Source organism: Oncorhynchus mykiss, chromosome 24 (assembly GCF_057628025.1).
Source record: "Oncorhynchus mykiss isolate SJ-2025 chromosome 24, ASM5762802v1, whole genome shotgun sequence".
Taxonomy (NCBI): domain Eukaryota; kingdom Metazoa; phylum Chordata; class Actinopteri; order Salmoniformes; family Salmonidae; genus Oncorhynchus; species Oncorhynchus mykiss.
This window is the reverse complement of record NC_143045.1, coordinates 10,791,486-10,812,525: the sequence shown is the minus strand read 5'-3', so window position 1 is coordinate 10,812,525 and position 21,040 is coordinate 10,791,486. Positions and strand designations below refer to the sequence as shown.

The 21,040-nt window shown below is 43.5% G+C and overlaps 1 protein-coding gene across 1 annotated transcript in view; it reads right to left on the bottom strand.

Moving 5' to 3' along the window:
• LOC110503701 (gap junction delta-2 protein) overlaps nucleotides 1–19,211 on the bottom strand; it is a 36,278-nt gene extending 17,067 nt beyond the window's left edge. Inside the window, exon 1 of the mRNA XM_021582163.3 lies at nucleotides 17,989–19,211. Within this exon, the coding sequence (XP_021437838.1) occupies nucleotides 17,989–18,059 (71 nt within the window). The 5' untranslated portion in view covers nucleotides 18,060–19,211. The remainder of the gene's footprint in view (nucleotides 1–17,988) is intronic.
• Nucleotides 19,212–21,040: the final 1,829 nt, after the last annotated feature.

Genomic DNA, 21,040 nt, shown 5'->3' with positions numbered 1-21,040 from the left:
TCTCGTTCCCTGAACAGATAGAACTAGAAGGCCTTGAGAGGGAGGGCGGAACTGAGACACAACCTGCATCTTATCGTTCTGCTACAATGTTTGGTCTATAGGCATGATGAGGGCATGGGGAGATATGGCATTAGTGTGTGTGTGTTTGTCCACTGTGTCCAACGTTCTCCCTCAGGGCTGACAGCAGCAGTTGTCAGGCCTGTGTGAGTGAGCCAGACAGCTCAGTCACACAAGCACACACTTAATCACGCACACAAACACACACACAAAAGGTGTGATGACAAAAAATGTGATGCTCCCATCTGAGGCCTAAGGAGATCAGACACATGAACCACTGCTCTCTCCCCGTGTGTGTGTGTGTGTGTGTGTGTGTGTGTGTGTGTGTGTGTGTGTGTGTGTGTGTGTGTGTGTGTGTGTGTGTGTGTGTGTGTGTGTGTGTGTGTGTAATACATGTCCCAAATGTTTGTAACACAATTTACTTGGAAAGAGTGGAAATCAATTCAGTATATTCTTGCCAGTCAAATGACCTCTCTCTCTGCAGCATGGTGAAGCTGAATAGTTAATGGGAAGATAAGTGAATTTGATAACGTGTTAGGTGGAGTGTGAAGTCATTGTCACATTTAGCATGTGGTTATTCATATTTGGCTGCTAACAGTGTGTGGCTTACTCAGTTTTGGCAGTGTAAACGTTTGCCTGAGAGTGTAAGAGTAAATATAGCATCCGCACTGCAATTTGCTTACGCTTGTGTTTGTATGTTTGGCCGGCCATCTGGCTGTATGACTGTGTGTGTGTGTGTGTGTGTGTGTGTGTGTTGGGGGGCGAACTTGTGAGTCAAATGAGGATCTGTTTCACAAGTGTCTGTTTATGTTTGTCTATCTGTGTTGGAGGGAGCGTGGCATCTGTTCTTTATTGGTCTGTGTAAGGTGTTTCACTGGTGTCTGTGTGCGTGAATAAGTGTGTGTTTGTGTGTGTGTGTGTGTGTGTGTGTGTGTGTGTGAGCTGTCTGGCTCTCTCATCAGCTTCTATCACTTTGACTCAACCACACACAGCAGCTGCTGCTGTCAGCCCTGAGGGACAACGTTGGACACAGTGGACAAACACACACACACACACACACACAAATGCCATATCTCCCCATGCCCTCATCATGCCTATAGCCCAAACATTGCAGCAGAATGATAAGATGCAGATTGTGTCTCAGTTCCGCCCTTCCTCCCTCCCTCCCTCTCAAGGCCTTCTAGTTCTATCTGTTCAGGGAACGAGAGAGAGAGAGAGAGAGAGAGAGTTAGACCTTATTAAAATAGAAAAACATTGAGAGGCAGTATAAGACAATGTGTCAGAGATGTATGGGAAAGATATGATCTGCACCAGGTGCAAATCAATACCCACAGACACTCATGGATGCTTAGAACAAAGGGAAAATGCTCCTAACAAACTGATACAACCTTTCATATGCTTCTTGCTAAGTAATATAAAGAAAACTCACTGTTCTGTTGTGGAAAGCCCAACACTAGTGTGAGGCCTAAACAATGAGGCCTTTACTTAATCTCTGACAAACCATGGTATGTCTCTCTCTGAATCTATGGCTCCATGACTGTTTGAGTTGTTGACATGAGTTAATAAGATAATAATTAAGAGTGGCCTAAGAGTGGTCTGTGACACTGTCTATTCTATTCTCTCCCTGTGAGTCTTACGGTCATTTAAGGTCAGTCTTACGGTCATTTATAACCCCTGGAGGTCATAAGCGCTGACTCATGGACTGAACCCTCATTAACAGCCCTTCAACAGCCAGAGTCACTGACCTCTCCTCCACTCTTTTTCTCAAACCCCCCCCCCTCTTAGGATTCCTAATCATCTGTTGATTGTTTACCCAGCTGTTTGGGATACAGTAAGTAGTCGAGTGGAGCCGTCACACCTGGATTAATCCAGTCAGATAGAACCCCATTGAGAGAAAATCACTCAGAAGTCTCTGAATGTAACAGCTGTGTATAGGATATCTTCCGGCTTTTTCAAAGTGACATGGTTTATCCTAACACTCATCCATACACCCATGCACAAAAGACAAGGGTTTATCTGTATGACTTTAACAGTGATGACAGGGAGCTTAGCGTTAAAGGATTGGAAGGATGAGTAATTGGAATAATGGATAGAAAATAAGAGAAGATGAGAGAGGAGGAATGGGTTGTGGGAGGAAAGGGTGAAAAGAGAGATGGGTGGGAGATATGGAATGAGAACAGAAAACTGGACAAATCAAGAAAGAAACATCCAGTGGAGAGGAGAATAAGGGAAATTAGAATATATATGATTTGATTTGATTAGATTTTTTGATTTGATTTGATTTTTGATTTGATTTGATGGTTTGATTTGATTTGCATTTGAACACATTTTTATACGCTGTGGTGCATGTTGATAGACACATTTATTGGTTGTAGGGTAGGGGTCAGTAACAGGTGTCCCGCGAAACCAAAACCGACCAACATTAAAAGGTTGGTGCCCCAACGTTTTTTTTGGGGGGGTGAATTTTATACTGAACAAAAATATAAACGCAACATGTAAAGTGTTGGTCCCAAGTTTCATGAGCTGAAGTAAAAGATCCCAAAACTTTTCCGTACAAAAAAGCTTATTTCTCTCAAATTTTGTGCAAAAATTTGTTTGTCATTGTTAGTGAGCATTTCTCCACCTGACAGGTGTGGCATACTAAGAAGCTAATTAAACAGCATGATTATTACACCTTGTGCTGGGGATAGTAATAGACCACTCTAAAATGTGAAGTTCTGTCACACAACACAATAATACAGATGTCTCAAGTTGAGGGAGCATGCAATTGGCATGCTGACTGCAGGAATGTCCACCAGAGCTGATACCATTGAATTTAATGTTAATTTCTATACCATAAGCCACCTCCAATGTTGTTTTAGAGATTTTGGTAGAACATCCAACTGGCCTCACAACCGCAGACTAGGTGTAACCTAGCCCAGGACTTCCACATCCGGGTTCTTCACCTGCAGGATCGTCTGAGACCAGCCACCCGGACAGCGGATGAAACTGTGGGTTTGCACAACCAAAGAATTTCCACACAAACTGTCAGAAACAGTCTCAGGGAAACTCATCTGCATGCTCATTGCCGTAACCGACTTTGGTGGGCCAATGCTCAACTTTGACAGCTACTGGCACGCTGAAGAAGTTGGCTCTTCACAGATGAATCCCGGTTTCAACTGCACTGGGCAGATGGCAGACATTGTGAACAGAGTGCCCCATTGTGGTGGTGGGCTTATGATATGGGAAGGCATAAGCTACGAACACAATCAGCTTTAATATTGCAGATAGATTGTAGCTTCCATCAAAGTAATTGTCTGCATCATTTCCAATCCCCCATATGCATTTTTTGTAAATATATATACAGTACATTTGGAAACATATTCAGACCGCTTGACTTTTTCCAAATGTTGTTACGTTACAGCCTTATTCTAAAGCGGATTAAATAGTTTCTACACACAATACCCCAGAATGACAAAGCAAAAACCTTTTTTTTTATTTTTTTTATTTTTTAAAATTTTTGCAAATGTATATAAACTCTGAATCTGAAATATCACATTTACATAAGTATTCAGACCCTTTACTCAGTACATTGTTGAAGCACCTTTGGCAGCGATTACAGCCTCAAGTCTTCTTGGGTATGACTCTACAAGCCTGGCACACCTGTATTTGGGGAGTTTCTCCCATTCTTCTCTGCAGATCCTCTCAAGCTCTGTCAGGTTGGATGGGGAGCATCGCTGCACAGCTACAGTTGAAGTCGGAAGTTTACATACACTTATGTTGGAATAATTAAAACTCGTTTTTTCAACAACTCCACAAATTTCTTGTTAACAAACTATAGTTTTGGCAAGTCGGTGAGGACATCTACTTTGTGCATGACACAAGTAATTTTCCCAACTATTGTTTACAGACAGATTATTTCACTTATCATTCACTGTATCACAATTCCAGTGGATCAGAAGTTTACATACACTAAGTTGACTGTGCCTTTAAACAGCTTGGAATATTCCAGAAAATGATCATGGCTTTAGAAGCTTCTAATTGACATAATTTGAGCCAATTGGAGGTGTACCTGTGGATGTATTTCAAGGCCTACCTTCAAACTCAGTGCCTCTTAGCTTGACATCATGGAAAAATCAAAAGAATTCAGTCTGGTTCATCCTTGGGAGCCAGCCGTCATACTGCTCAGGAAGGAGACGCATTCTGTCTCCTAGAGATGAACAAACTTTGGTGCAAAAAGTACAAATCAATCCCGGAAAGAAACAGCAAAGGACCTTGTGAAGATGCTGGAGGAAACAGGTACAAAAGTAACTAAATCCACAGTAAAACGAGTCCAATATCGACATAACCTGAAAGGCAACTTAGCAAGGAAGAAACCACTGCTCCAAAACCGCCATAAAAAAGACAGACTACAATTTGAAACTGCACATGGGGACAAAGATCTTACTTTTTGGAGAAATGTCCTCTGGTCTGATGAAACAAAAATAGAACTGTTTGGCCATAATGACCATTGTTATGTTTGGAGGAAAAAGGGGGAGGATTGCAAGCCGAAGAACACCATCCCAACCTTGAACCACGGAGGTGGCAGCATCATGTTGTGGGGGTGCTTTGCTGCAGGAGGGACTGGTACACTTCACAAAATAGATGGCATCATGAGGATGAAAGATTATGTGGATATATTGAAGCAACATCTCAAGACATCAGTCAGGAAGTTAAAGCTTGGTCGCAAATGGGTCTTCCAAATGGACAATGACCCCAAGCATACTTCCAAAGTTGTGGCAAAATGGCTTAAGGACAACAAAGTCAAGGTATTGAGGTGGCCATCACAAAGCCCTGACCTCAATCCCTATAGAACATTTGTGGGCAGAACTGAAAAAGCTTGTGCGAGCAAGGAGGCCTACAAACCTGACTCAGTTACACAAGCTCTGTCAGGAGGAATGGGCTAAAATTTCCCCAACTTATTGTGGGAAGCTTGTGGAAGGCTACCCGAAACGTTTGACCCAAGTTAAACAATTTAAAGGCAATACACTCAATTAGTATTTGGTAGCATGTAAACTTTTGACCCACTGGGAATGTGATGAAAGAAAAAAAAGCTGAAATAAATGACTCAACTATTATTCTGACATTTCACATTCTTAAAATAAAGTGGTGATCCTAACTGACCTAAGAGAAGGAATTTTTACTAGGATTAAATGTCAGGAATTGTGAAAAACTGAGTTTAAATGTATTTGACTAAGGTGTGTGTGTATGTTAACTTCCGACTTCAACTGTATTTTCAGGTCTCTCCAGAGAAGTTCGATTGCGTTTAAGTCCGGCTCTGGCTGGGACACTCAAGGACATTCAGAGACTTGTCCCGAACCCACTCCAGCATTGTCTTGGCTGTGTGCTTAGGGTCGTTGTCCTGTTGGAAGGTGAACCTTCACTCCAGTCTGAGGTCCTGAGCACTCTGGAGCAAGTTTTCATCTAGGATCTTTCTGTACTTTGGTCCGTTCATTGTTCCCTTGATCCTGACTAGTCTCCCAGTCCCTGCCACTGAACAACATCCCCACAGCATGATGCTGCCACCACCATGCTTCACCGTAGGAATGGTGCCAGGTTTCCTTCAGATGTGACACTTGGCATTCAGGCCAAAGAGTTCAATTGTGGTTTCATCAGACCAGAGAATCTTGTTTCTCATAGTCTGAAAGTCCTTTAGGTGCTTTTTGGCAAACCAAGTAGGCTGTCATGTACCTTTTACTGAAGAGTGGCTTCCATCTGGCCACTCTACCATAAAGGCCTGATTGGTGGAGTGCTGCAGAAATGGTAGTCCCTCTGGAAGGTTCTCCCATCTTGGTGGAGTCTTGGTGGTTCCAAACTTTTTCCATTTAAGAATGATGGAGGCCACTGTGTTCTTGGGGACCGTCAATGCTGCAAAACTTTTTTTGTATCCTTCCCAAGATCTGGGATCCCGAATGGCGCAGCTGTCTAAGGCACTGCATCTCAGTGCTAGAGGGGTCACTCCCGACCCTGGTTCGATTACAGGCTGTATCACAACCGGTCGTGATTGGGTGGTGCACAATTGGCCCAGCGTCGTCTGGGTTAGGGTTTGGCCGGGGTAGGCCGTCATTGTAAATAAGGATTTGTTCTTAACTGACTTGCCTAGTTAAATAAAAAAATGTGCCTCGATACAATCCTGTTTCGGAACTCTACGGATAATTCCTTCAACCTCATGGCTTGGTTTCTTCTCTAGCATGCACTGTCAAACGTGGGACCTTATATAGACAGGTGTGTGCCTTTCCAAATTATATCCATTCAATTGAATTTACCACAGGTGGACTCCAATCAAGTTATAGAAACATCTCGTGGATGATCAATGGAAACAGGATGCACCTGAGCTCAATTTCTAGTCTCATAGCAAAGGGTCTGAATATTTATGTAAATAAGGTATTTCATAGTTTTAAAAAAATGGTATTCATTTGCAAACCTTTCTAAAAACCTGTTTTCGCTTTGTCATTATGGGGTTGTGTGTATAGATTGATGAGGGAAAAATAAAATTAAACAATTTTAAAATAAGGCTGTAACGTAACAAAATGTGGAAAAACTGAAGGGGTCTGAATACTTTCCGAAAGCAGTGTATACATATAATATATAGAATAATATATATATATATATATATATATATATATATATAAAATAATAGTGAAGACATCAACACTATGAAATAACATATATGGAATCATGTAGTAACCACAAAGTGTTAAACAAATCAAAATATATTTTAGATTCTTCAAAGTTGTCACAACGCTATTATCAAGGAATAATGTGGCTACTTTGAAGAATCTCAAATATAAAATATATTTTGATTTGTCCAACACTTTTTTGCTAACTACATGATTCCATGTGTTATTTCATAGTATAGATGTCTTCACTATTATTCTACAATGTAGAAAATTGTAAAAATAAATAAAAACCCTTGAATGACTAGGTGTGTCCAAACTTTTGACTGGAACTAATATATATATACAGTGGCAAGAATAAGTATGTGCACCCTTTGGAATTACCTGGATTTCTGCATAAATTGTTCATAAAATTCGCTCTGATCGTCATCTAGGTCACAACAATAGACAAACACAGTCTGCTTAAACTAATAACACACAAACAATTATACGTTTTCAGGTTATTGAACACACTGTGTAAACAATCACAATGCAGGGTGGGAAAAGTATTTGAACCCTTGGATATAATATCTGGTTGACCCTTCTTTGGCAGCAATAAACTCAACCAAACGTTTTCTGTAGTTGTGGATCAGACCTGCACAAAGGTCAGGAGGAATTTTGGACCATTCCTATTTACAAAACAGTTTCAGATCAGCAATTTTCTTGGGATATCTGGTGTGAACTGCTCTCTGGAGGGCAGGCCACAGCATCTCAATCGGGTTGAGGTCAGGACTCTGACTGGGCCACTCCAGAAGGCTTATTTTTCTTCTGTTGTTGATTTACTTCTGTGTTTTGGGTCGTTGTCCTGTTGCGTCACCCAACTTCTGTTGAGCGTCAATTGGCAGACAGATAGCCTTACATTCTCCTGCAAAATGTCTTGATCAACTTGGGAATTCCTTTTCCCGTCGATGATAGCAAGCTGTCCAGGCCCTGAGGCAGCCCCAAACCATGATGCTCCCTCCACCATAGTTTACAGTTGGGATTAGGTTTTGATGTTGGTGTGCTGTGCCTTTTTTTCCCCCACACATAGTGTTGTGTGTTCCTTCCAAACAACTCAACTGTAGTTTAATCTGTCCACAGAATATTTTGCCAGAAGCGCTGTGGAACATCTAAGAGCTCTTTTGCGAACTTCAGACGTGCAACAATGTTTTAATTGGACAGCAGTGGATCCTTCCATGGTTTCCTCCCATGAACACCATTCCTGGTTAGTGTTTTACGTATATGGTACTCATCAACAGAGATGTTAGCATGTTCCAGAGATTTCTGTAAGTCTTTAGCTGACACTCTAGGATTCTTCTTAACCTCAGTGAGCATTCTGCACTGTGCTCTTGCAGTCATCTTTGCAGGACGGCCCCTCCTAGAGAGTAGCAACAGTGCTGAACTTTCTCCATTTATAAACAATTTGTCTTACCGGGGACTTATGAACATCAAGGCTTTTAGAGATACTTTTGTAACCCTTTCCAGCTTTATGCAAGTTAACAATTCTTACTCTTAATTTTGTTTGAGGCATGGTTCACATCAGGCAATGCTTTTTGTGAATAGAAAACTCAAATTCTAAAATTTAAAATTAAAATTTAAAATCTAAAATTCTGTGAGTGTTTTTTATAGGGCAGGGCAGCTCTAACCAACATCTCCAATCTCGTCTCATTGATTGGACTCCAGGTTAGTTGACTCCTGACTCTAATTAGCTTTTGGAGAAGTCATTAGCCTAGGAGGTCACACTTTTTCCAACCTACACTGTGAATGTTTAAATTATGTATTCAATATAGACAAGAAAAATACAATAATGCGTGTGTTATTATTTGAATCACACTGTGTTTGTCTATTGTTGTGACTTAGATAAAGATCAGATCAAATTGTATGACTCATTTATGCAGAAATCCAGGTGATTCCAAAGGGTTCACATATTTTTCCTTGCCACTGTATATTTTTAAAATATATTTTCCTTTATTATGTTCCCCTAACTGTACCAACTGTACCACCACTTAATTGGAGTAAACTAACGGGCAACAATACTTAGGCTTCTACTTCCAGCTTTTTCTCTTCTTTTTTTTATCCCATCCTTCAGCTACCCTCATCCCCTCCCATCTATCGCTGAAGACCCTCATCCCCTCCCATCTATCGCTGAAGACCCTCATCCCCTCCCATCTATTGCTGAAGACCCTCATCCCCTCCCATCTATCGCTGAAGACCCTCATCCCCTCCCATCTATCGCTGAAGACCCTCATCCCCTCCCATCTATCGCTGAAGACCCTCATCCCCTCCCATCTATCGCTGAAGACCCTCATCCCCTCCCATCTATCGCTGAAGACCCTCATCCCCTCCCATCTATCGCTGAAGACCCTCATCCCCTCCCATCTATCGCTGAAGACCCTCATCCCCTCCCATCTATCGCTGAAGACCATCCAGTTTTGCTTTCTAGCTGGCATATATTTTTGACTGTGCCGTTTCACAAAAATTCTGAACCTCTATACATTTTACGGACCCAGTATATTTTACATTAGTTAACTTGTTGTTTTTAGTCCCACCCTTCATCTCCACTCAACCCCTCCCATCTATCTCTTAACACCATCCAGTTCTGATTTCTATTTGCCATATATTTTTCAACTGTGCTGTGATGTTTCACAAAAGCTCTGAACCTTTCCAGTTGCGTTTTATTGATGGCAATTTGATACCCTGACGAGATTCTGAGGCCCATTGTCTGTCGGGCCATTCATCCGCCGCCATCGCCTCATGTTTCAGGATGATGCATGGCCCCATGTCACAAGGATCTGTACACAATTCCTGGAAGCTGAAAATGTCCCAGTTCTTCCAGACATTGAGCATGTTTGGGATGCTCTGGATCAACGTGTAAGACAGCGTGTTCTAGTTCCCGCCAATATCCAGCACAGACATTGAAGAGGAGTGGGACAACATTCCACAGGCCACGATCAATAGCCTGATCAACTCTATGCGAAGAAGATGTGTCGTTGCTGCATGAGGCAAATGGTGGTCACACCAGATACTGACTGGTTTTCTGATCCACGCCCCTATCTTTTTTTTAAGGTATCTGTGACCAATATGCATATCTGTATTCCCAGTCAATGTGAAATCTATAGATTAGGTCCTAATGAATTTATTTCAAAAGATCGATTTTCTATATGAACTGTAACTCAGTAAAATTAACTGTAAAATATTTTAAACTGTTGCATGTTCCATTTATATTTCTGTTCAGTGTAGTTTTTGGTTTAAAAAAAGACCAGGAATTCAGCTGAAAAAATATGTAATTTAGGAAGTCTGTTCCCAAGTATTCCCACTAATAAAAAAAGAGACCCATATATATATATATATATATATATATATATATATATATATATATATATATATATATATATATATATATATATATATATATATATATAGTGTACAAATTATAATTATTTTCCAGCCCTCCTACCATTCGCTCCGATCTAGTTGCCTACCAATGCTGTACGAGGAATAAGCCACTGTAAACACTAGGGGCCAATGTATCTGAAATGAGGACGGTAATAAATAGACCTGTGTGGGACTCCGCTATGACATTACCCTGAGGCAAGGTACAGGGTATGCCATGCCATGTAGGCTTGCTCCTCTACCTACAGTGCCTTGCAAAAGTGTTCATCCCCCTTGGTGTTTTTCCTATTTTGTTGCATTACAACCTGTAATTTAAATTGATTTTTATTTGGATTTCATATAATGGACAGACACAAAATAGTCCAAATTGGTGAAGTGAAATTAAAAAAATAAAGGGAACACTTAAACAACACAATGTAACTCCAAGTCCATCACACTTCTGTGAAATCAAACTGTCGACTTAGGAAGCAACACTGATTGACAATACATTTCACATGCTGTTGTGCAAATGGAATAGACAACAGGTGGAAATTATAGGCAATTAGCAAGACACCCCCAATAAAGGAGTGGTTCTGCAGGTGGTGACCACAGACCACTTCTCAGTTCCTATGCTTCCTGGCTGATGTTTTGGTCACTTTTGAATGCTGGCGGTGCTTTCACTCTAGTGATAGCATGGGACGGAGTCTACAACCCACACAAGTGGCTCAGGTAGTGCAGCTCATCCAGGATGGCACATCAATGCGAGCTGTGGCAAGAAGGTTTGCTGTGTCTGTCAGCGTAGTGTCCAGAGCATGGAGGTGCTACCAGGAGACAGGCCAGTACATCAGGATACGTGGAGGAGGCCGTAGGAGGGCAACAACCCAGCAGCAGGACCGCTACCTCCGCCTTTGTGCAAGGAGGAGCAGGAGGAGCACTGCCAGAGCCCTGCAAAATTACCTCCAGCAGGCCACAAATGTGCATGTGTCTGCTCAAACGGTCAGAAACAGACTCCATGAGGGTGGTATGAGGGCCCGACGTCCACAGGTGGGGGTTGTGCTTACAGCCCAACACCGTGCAGGACGTTTGGCATTTGCACACCAAGAACACCAAGATTGGCAAATTCGCCACCGGCGCCCTGTGCTCTTCACAGATGAAAGCAGGTTCACACTGAGCACATGTGACAGACGTGACAGAGTCTGGAGACGCCATGGAGAACGTTCTGCTGCCTGCAACATCCTCCAGCATGACCGGTTTGGCGGTGGGTCAGTCATGGTGTGGGGTGGCATTTCTTTGGGGGGCCGCACAGCCCTCCATGTGCTCGCCAGAGGTAGCCTGACTGAGATCCCTCAGGAGACCATCCGCCACCTCATCAGGAGCATGCCCAGGCGTTGTAGGGAGGTCATACAGGCACGTGGAGGCCACACACACTACTGAGCCTCATTTTGACTTGTTTTAAGGACATTACATCAAAGTTGGATCAGCCTGTAGTGTGGTTTTCCATTTTGAGTGTGACTCCAAATCCAGACCTCCATGGGTTGATACATTTTATTACCATTGATAATTTTTTTATGATTTTGTTGTCAGCACATGTAAAGAAAAAAGTTTTTTTTGTTGTTGTTGAATTTTTACCCCTTTTTCGTGGTATCCAATTGTTTTTAGTAGCTAATATCTTGTCTCATCGCTACAACTCCCGTACGGGCTCGGGAGAGACGAAGGTTGAAAGTCATGCGTCCTCCGATACACAACCCAACCAAGCCGCACTGCTTCTTAACACAGCGCGCATCCAACCCGGAAGCCAGCCGCACCAATGTGTCGGAGGAAACACCTGGCAACCTTGGTTAGCGCGCACTGCGTCCGGCCCGCCGCAGGAGTCGCTGGTGCGCGATGAGACAAGGACATCCCTACCAGCCAAGCCCTCCCTAACAACGCTGGGCCAATTGTGCGTCGCCCCACGGACGCGGACGGTTACGACAGAGCCTGGGCGCGAACCCAGAGTCTCTGATGGCACAGCTGGCGCTGCAGTAACCACTGCACCACCCGGGAGGCCAAGAAAAAAAGTATTTAATACGAATATTTCATTCATTCAGATCTAGGATGTGTTATTTTATTGTTCCCTTTATTTTTTTGAGCAGTGTATTTGCTATGAAGCCCCTAAATAAGATCTGGTGCAACCAATTACCTTCAGAAGTCACATAATTAGTTAAATAAAGTCCACCTGTGTGCAATCTAAGTGTCACATGATCTGTCACATGATCTCAGTATATATACACCTGTTCTGAAAGACCCCAGAGTCTGTAACACCATAAAGCAAGGGACACCACCAAGCAAGCAGCACCATGAAGACCAAGGAGCTCTCCAAACAGGTCAGGGACAAAGTTGTGGAGAAGTACAGATCAGGGTTGGGTTATAAAAAAATATCTGAAACTTTGAACATCCCACAGAGCACTATTAAATCCATTATTAAAAAATTGAAAGAATATGGCACCACAACAAACTTGCCAAGAGAGGGCTGCCCACCAAAACTCACGGACGAGGCAGGGAGAGCATTAATCAGAGAGGCAACAAAGAGACCAAAGATAACCCTGGAGGAGCTGCAAAGCTCCCCAGCGGAGATTGGAGTATCTGTCCATAGGACCACTTTAAGCTGTACTCTCCACCGAGCTGGGCTTTATGGATTGACTTTGGGGGGGGTGAATAATAATGCACGCTCAAGTTTTCTGTTTTTTTGTCTTATTTCTTGTTTCTTTCACAAAAAATATTTTGCATCTTCAAAGTGGTAGGCATGTTGTGTAAATCAAATGATAGAACCCCCCCAAAATCCATTTTAATAACAGGTTGTATGGTAAGTATGGTAGACCCTGTTTCTGGAAGCTATCGTTTGGGCTGGTTGCTTCAGCGCAACTATGATTAGTAAGTAACTATAACAAATCCAGCAGGTTAAAATATCATACTAATTGGTGTCCAACCACATGGTTTCCATCAGGTTTAACCTGACTGGAGCATGGGTTCCCTCGCATGGGTTCCCTCGCATGGGTTCCCTCGCATGGGTTCCCTCGCATGGGTTCCCTCGCATGGGTTCCCTCGCATGGGTTCCCTCGCATGTTCCATTACCTACTCCTTTATCTAAGTCTAACCCAACTCAAAATAATAAGTTAATCAAATTGTATCTAATTCAAAACAAGAGGTTTTACCAACTCCTACTCCCTTTGTCTGTTGCTGTCTACAATGTTTCCCCACCAACTGTCTATAGCGCTCATTAGTCATGAAGCTGGGTTATAGCCAAATCATAATGATCTCTGCCTGTTTTGAGGCTCTTCCTTCCAACAATGGGCATCAGTGTCGATCAAAGGTTGGTTCAATAGGAACCCTGGTATGTGGCCAGTGTTAAGTCATGCTCTCTCCCTCTCCAGCCTGCCTATCAATGGAAGGAAGCTACTATCTGAGCTCAGCCAGGAATTATATTTCCAAGTGGACGACGTCTGATAAATCATACGCATACACACACACACTGTCTTGGGAAAGGAATGTGGCATCTCTCCTGCGTGTGTTAATGCTAATGCAATTAATGTGATTCATGTTGAAAAGCAGCCAGTTTGTTTTCGTATTGTCCTGAGGGAATGCACAGTGGCATCACCAGGGGGAATAAGGGAGCCATGATGCTTCCTTCCTTATTCCCTCGCATCTTCAGACAGTGACCAATGAGGTGCCCCAAACCACAGTATAAGGACCAATCAGGGACTTGTGCTCAGGGGAATTTCCAGTTTCCACAATGTTTCTAAACAGCAATGATGCCAAGGTCAGATGTCATGTCATGGAGAGCCATCACTGTCTACCGCGGCTGAACAATAGTGAAGGCAATTGCCAGATAACATGCCAGCTACTTACAGTACAATCTTAGAAAAAAGGGTTCCAAAGGGTTCTTCATTTGTCCCTATAGGAGAACCCTTTTTGGTTCTAGGTAGAACCCTACCCAAAAGGGTTCTTCAAAGGTTTTTCCTATGGGGACAGGCAATGAACTCTTTTAGGTTCTAGACAGCACTTTTTTTTCTAAGAGTGTAACAGTGGATGAAAAGCAAACATGACAAAATGAGTCAGCTACAAAACAGCTGCTTTAACTCGAACTCTAATACTCCTCTTGCTTATGTTTATATTACCATCTTACCCTTTCACACCATTGTCAGAGAGAGAGAGAGGACAGTTCTTACACTGATACTGTAACCATAGAAATAGAACTACTACAATACACTAGAATGGGTAAATCAGAACATTACTTGAATATCAGATTACCATTCTAGTAATTACATTTCTATGACTGTAACCAGCCTCTGCAGACGCGATGACGCGATGACGCCTGCCTCTGTCAGAGTGTGAATATCACTTTGCTCTCACTCCTTCTAGCGTGGGTGACTCATTCAGATGATCAGTGTGGATCATGAATGAGTAGGGGAGGTGTGATCCTTCATAGCACCACTACTGCTACCGGATACAGGTTGACTGGTCTGTCTCCTAATGGAAGCACAGATCTGTGGAAGCCAGGGGTCAGGCAGCTTTGGTACTATGCATAATATACTGTAATTCTATAGCGCTAGTTCTGGAGGAACATTCATATAGAGCTAGCGATGGACACACTGATTATGATAGTGTTACGAATGTGTTATGAAGTCGTTATGTAGGTACCCTTCAAATAATGTGTCACCCTCTAATGAATGTGCTGAATAGTTGATCATGTAATGTATACACTCAAAGTATCTACTCTTGTATGACAAATTATGGACAACTAGCTATAGGGCCCAGTACTGTATTATATATTATGAATCTCTCTGGGGTTACAGTAGATTTGGCAAGACATGATTTTGTGATGAGAAAACATCAACAATGACTAATAGTGACAGCTCTTTTGTACTTCGCTGTGCTGCAGTTGCACTTTTAAACCTCCACTGCATTAGGACAACCAATGACATAAGAACCTTACAATTCATTTGTGATATAATTCAAAACATACACTACCGTTCAAAAGTTTGGGGTCACTTAGAAATGTCCTCGTTTTTGAAAGAAAAGCACATTTTGTGTTCGTTAAAATAACCTCAAATTGATTAGAAATACAGTGTAGACATTGTTAATGTTGTAAATGACTATTGGAACTGGAAACGGCTGATTTTTTTATTGAATATTAATAGAGGCCCATTATCAGCAACCATCACTCCTGTGATCCAATGGCATGCTGTGTTAGCTAATCCAAGTTTATCGTTTTAAAAGGCTAATTGAGCGTTAGCAAACCCTTTTGCAATTATGTTAGTACAGCTGAAAACTGTTGTTCTGCTTAAAGAAGCAATAAAACTAGCCTTTAGACTAGTTGAGTATCTGAAGCATCAGCATTTGTGGGTCCGATTACAGGCTCAAAATGGCAAGAAACAAATAACTTTCTCCTGAAACTCGTCAGTTTATTATTGTTCTGAGAAATTAAGGCTATTCCTTGCGAGAAATTGCCAAGAAAATGACGATCTCGTGGGACGCTGTGTAGTACTCCCTTTACAGAACAGCGCAAACTGGCTCTAACCAGAATAGAAAGGGGAGTGGGAGGCCCCGGTGCACAACTGAGCAAGAGGACAAGTACATTAGAGTGTCTAGTTTGAGAAACAGACGCCTCACAAGTCCTCAACTGGCAGCTTCATTAAATAGTACCCGGAGAAAAAAAACACCAGTCTCAACGTCAACAGTGAAGCTCCAGATACTCAACTTGTCTAAAGAAGGTCAGTTTTATTGCTTTTTTAATCAGGACAACAGTTTTCAGTTGTGCTAACATAATTGCAAAATATTTTTTCTAATGATCAATTAGCCTTTTAAAATTATAAACTTGGAATAGCTAACACAACGTGCCGTTGGAACACAGGAGTGATGGTTGCTGATAATGGGCCTCTGTACGCCTTTGTAGATATTCCATAAAAAAATCTGCCATTTCCAGCTACAAAAGTAATTTACAACATTAACAATGTCTACACTGTATTTCTGATCATTTTGATGTTATTTTAATGGACAAAAAATGTGCTTTTCTATCAAAAACAAGGACATTTCTAAGTGACCCCAAACTTTTGAACGGTAGTGTATATGTAATATAATAAAATAACTCAAAAGCTCAGATATGAATGAGGTTTCTCTTTAGTGAGTAACAAAATGTACATCCCAAAATACACCCTATTCACTTGATAGTATACTACATTACTTATGACCATCGTCATACGTAGTGCACTATACACTGAGTGTACAAAACATTATGAACACCTGCTCTTTCCATGACAAACTGGCCTAGCTGAATCCAGGTGAAAGCTATGATCCCTTATTTATGTCACTTGTTAAATCCACTTCAATCAGTGTAGATGAAGGGAAGGAGACAGGTTAAAGAAGGATTTTTAAGCTTTGAGAAAATTGAGACATGGATTGTGTATGTGTGCCATTCAGAGGGTGAATGGGCAAGACAAAAGATTGAAGTGCCTTTGAATGGGGTATGGTAGTAGGTGCCAGGCGCTGTGGTTTGTGTCAAGAACTGCAACGCTGCTGGGTTTTTCCACGCTCAACAGTTTTCCGTGTGTATCAAGAATGGTCTTGACACAACTGTGGAATCAACATGGGCCAGCATCCCTGTGGAATGCTTTCGACAGCTTGTAGAGTCCATGCCCTAACGAATTGAGGCTGTTCTGAGGACAAAAGGGGTGGGTGCCACTCAATATTAGGAAGGTGTTCTTAATGTTTGGTATAGTCAGTGTGTAGGGAATAGGGAGCCATTTGGGGCGCACACAAAGCCAAATGAGCACACTTTCCACTGCAGTCTTGGAGCATTAATTTATCCTTATGCAGATGTCATGGAGGACCAGTGACCACACTGCCCATAATGAGGACACAACCAACCCCACAGCCTTCTGTAGAGACTTCCCAGAAGACACCATAGCAAAGGAGACCACTTTCTGCTGCATGCAGCTCTGAGAAAACACGCTCTCTGATGCCTTCTGCACTTAGGACATGACACTCAGAGTAAGAGAGAAAGAGAAAGTGTGAGAGTGCAAGGGAGAGAGAGAGAGAGAGAGAGAGAGAGAGAGAGAGAGAGAGAAAATAGAGAGTGAGAGGAGAAAGTGAGAGGAATGGACTGGGCGAAAGTCAAATGAGGTCTCTGCCTCCTCGTGCTGTTTCAAACTCTGACAGCTGAAGCCCCTTGGACCAATGGCATCTCTCCTCTCCCCATTCTCCCACATCCATTCTCCCCTCCCTCCATCATACATCCCATCACTTTGTCCACAGGATTAAAACAAAGCCTCTCAGCTTCTGATCAGCCACTTTGGACAGGAAGCCACAGACTCAATCAGACCATATTTGCAACACATAGAGATGACACACAGAGGGGAAGGTTCATTGAGAGCCTCAAACTGACCATGCAGAAGAGAATATCCTTGCAATAAGCCCCCTATCCAATACCTAGCCTACAGTATATTCTAATCATCCCCATCAAAACTGATGGAGGATAGAGTGCCCTTTGCAGCCAACACCAGAGACATTTATTAACAATCTGCCCTTTTAAAATGGTCATGTAAGTTCTTATTTTTATTTTTGTATAATTTTAATGTTATGGCCATTGTGTTTGCGATTGAGCCTTCGGAATGGAATCCAAAGACAACGTGAAAAGGACATTAAAGCTTTTGAATGTAATGTAATTTAACCTCTAGATCAGGTCAATTAAAATCTGGACTTTGAAGCCAGTTCCACTACTGATTTTCAATATTTCCCTCTAACCAGGGACTGATAATGACCTGGGACACCAGGGTGCAATTCATTATCAGGTAGAACACAACCGGCAGTACTCTGGACCTGCAGGCTCAGATTTGAATACCTCTGCTCTAGATATCAGTATGCTGCTTACCTTCCGATCATGGTGGAATGCTGCTGGACGGCAGCCTCCAGAAGGCGCTCCAGGATGGTCCACTCCCCCATGATGGCCGTGGTTCCTCCTCTGGGTACAGGAAACCCGCTGTAGGCCCTCCTTCGGGGCTTCGAGGTGCCCTAGGCTCACCTTCGTCTACCCACCGGAGGGGAAGCGAGAGTGCTGCTGCTGGGTGGGACTGGGGGCAGAGGGCGTCCTCTACTACAGCTCACTGGGCCCCCATGGCTGCCTGGTGGATATCAATGGACCCTGGCTCCACCCCCACCGCGCTGACCTGAGATGACTGGAACGGTGCTTCTCTGTGTGCCGCCGTGCAGACGCGCGTGCACGTACAAGCACTGTATCTGGTGGCAGAGTTGGTGTCCCTGTTTTCACTAGTTCTGCCCTCACGTGGGTTCTCTCTCTCTGCGATCCTGCCCTCTAGGTGTACCTGGCCTTTCTACCTATCTCTGTCTCCAGCTGCTTTCACACACACACACCTGCTCGCTACCACAACACACATAGAAGAGCCTCACACTCTCTCCCCAGCTGTCGTAATCCCTCAGCCACTGTGCTGTGTCTGGTAAAACACAATGAAACCAGACTCACACACTCTAAACGCCCTGCCATGCACTGAGACTTACAGTGTGCAGGAACAGTGATCCATCGCACCCAGTCTCACAAGCACACTTCACGCTCACACGCTCGCACATTGTTCTCAACAGTTAAAGATCAGCGTCTGTCTTCTCGCTCCACTCCTCCCTCATCCTCCTCTTCCCTCCCTCCAATGTCTCTCCTCCGTCCTCTCTCTCTCCTGCCCTGTGGCTAGTCTTGTGCTTCTCTGCCTCTCTCTCCACCTCTCCCGAACAAGCTGCTACCTACCGCTCTCCCTCCACATTGTCTAGTTTTCTGCTTCACCCTCCCTCTCTCATCGTTCTGTTCACACTGTCAGTGGAGTAGCGTACCTCTCTCTCTCTCGTTTATCGCTCGCTCTCCCCCTCTCTCACTCTGGCAGAGAGTGAATAGCTGCTTCGCTTCTGCTCGTAAGGAACGCTCCCCACTGGTTTCTCTCAGCGTGCTAGAGGAATAATAGCTCTTCTTCTCCTCCTCCCTCCCTCTGCCTTCATCTTGCTCCTCTCACAGTTTGACTTCACACTCTCTCCGTCTCCACCTGCCCACCCCCTCTCACTCTCTTACACTCTCGGTCTGTCTGCAGCCACCCCGTTCGCGCGTGTCCAGAGGATTAGAGAGGAATCATCGCTCTGCTCCTCCCTCCCTCCATTGCTCTGTTTATCCCCTCCTTTCTCATCTCTCATCTCTCACTGTTCCACTCCAAATACAACACAACCGACACACAAACCATTTTCCATTATCACTCTCTTCCAGCCTTGCCTTTCATCCATCCCTCCATTTTCCCCACCTGCTGGTGTGCCTGTTCTACCTCTCCTCTCACCTTCTGTGTGTACACAGAGCGTTCACATTGACAACTGTGTTTATTGGCACTGGCATGGTGTTGGGGGATGCAAATGTAGAAGACTTGTCGTGGTCACCTTTGCTGTTATGGTCACTCTCAAATGCACAAACACTTGCTAATTCTCTGGTGGAAGATGATATTCGACGTTTGGAGCAATGTGGGAAAAGTCTTAATGCTGCAGTGACTGTGCGAGCCTGTTGGATCTAGAGTGATTTACTCAGGTGATGCACCCCCCTCTCTTCAGGATCCAGACCCGTATCCTCCCAGATGAATACAGCCGTGGGACTGACTGGTAAAGCTACTGTATTGTACACAGTTCATATCACTGTTACCCATCCTCTCACGTTCAAGAAAACATCCACTGTGAGGTTCAGGTGAAGACCATAAATATCTCCCAAGAGGGTCTTTGACATAATCATGTCCTGAATGAGTGACCTATGGTCAGTACCTGTGCAGTCTGTAGGGGAGGGGATGATGTACTCACCTTCACTATTCGTGTGTATTTGAGAAAGGACAGCTCGAAGACTGGTATATAGGACTATAGGTGAGAGGACTGATGGTTGCTGACTCAGCACACCGATGTGCTCAGGGAGCCGGGTCGACACACTATAATGAAGTGATGCAGGTGAGCAGTGAGAGCGTTCATAATGTGTAACGCTCTGCTCCACTCACGGCGCACCATTGTCATCTACCTCATGCTAATGCAATCTGACTCCATCAACGGCTCGCACATGTATGTGGTGAGGGAGAATAGGAGATAAACATGAAAACCATCGCTCTCAAACACACACGTAAATCTGTACACTCAGAATGACTGAAGGTCATGGTGAACCAAGATTGCTGATAGCATCGATAGATTAAACAAGAACATTATTGTCCATTGCGTTGTGAAATAGCCATACCATAGGTATGGTTTACTACAGGCACAGTCTCAGAGGCACCAGTGTGTTGAGTGTAACTACTGTGGGTAGGGGCAGGGTGACGTGGGCACCGGAGGTTGCCTGGCTGGAAGGCACAGGGATTAGCGGTGCGGGATCAGAGGTGGGCCGTGGGCCACTCTTTAGGTAAAAGATTACATTTGCACCCCGATTAAGGGATAAGCAGCTTTGTCGGAGCTCCAGGCACCCACGGGACCAGGGGATACTTCCATACTGCCTGGCCAGGGGTAATTAAGGTTTATGTAATTAAGGTTTAACGTCTCCCCTCCCTGTCGGTGTCCTCCTCCTCCCCAACTCCATATTAATGCCCATGATTTTGGAATGAGATGTTCAACGAGCCTGGAGTCCACATACTTTTGGCCATGTAGTCTACATTATATGGACTCCGTGTAAAATAATAGTGGTGGACATGATTTTTGAATGACTACCCCTTCCTCTGTCCACCATACATCTGTAAGGTCCCTCAGTCAAGCATTGAATTTCAAGCAGATTCAAGTACCAAGACCAGGGACCTTTTTGACAGCCTCAAAGATGGGCAGTAATTGGTAGACGAGTAACAATAAATCAGATATTGAATATCTCTTTAAGATATTAATTGTTAAGTTAATATTCCTTCCTGTCAAGTTAATAATTCTGCTAT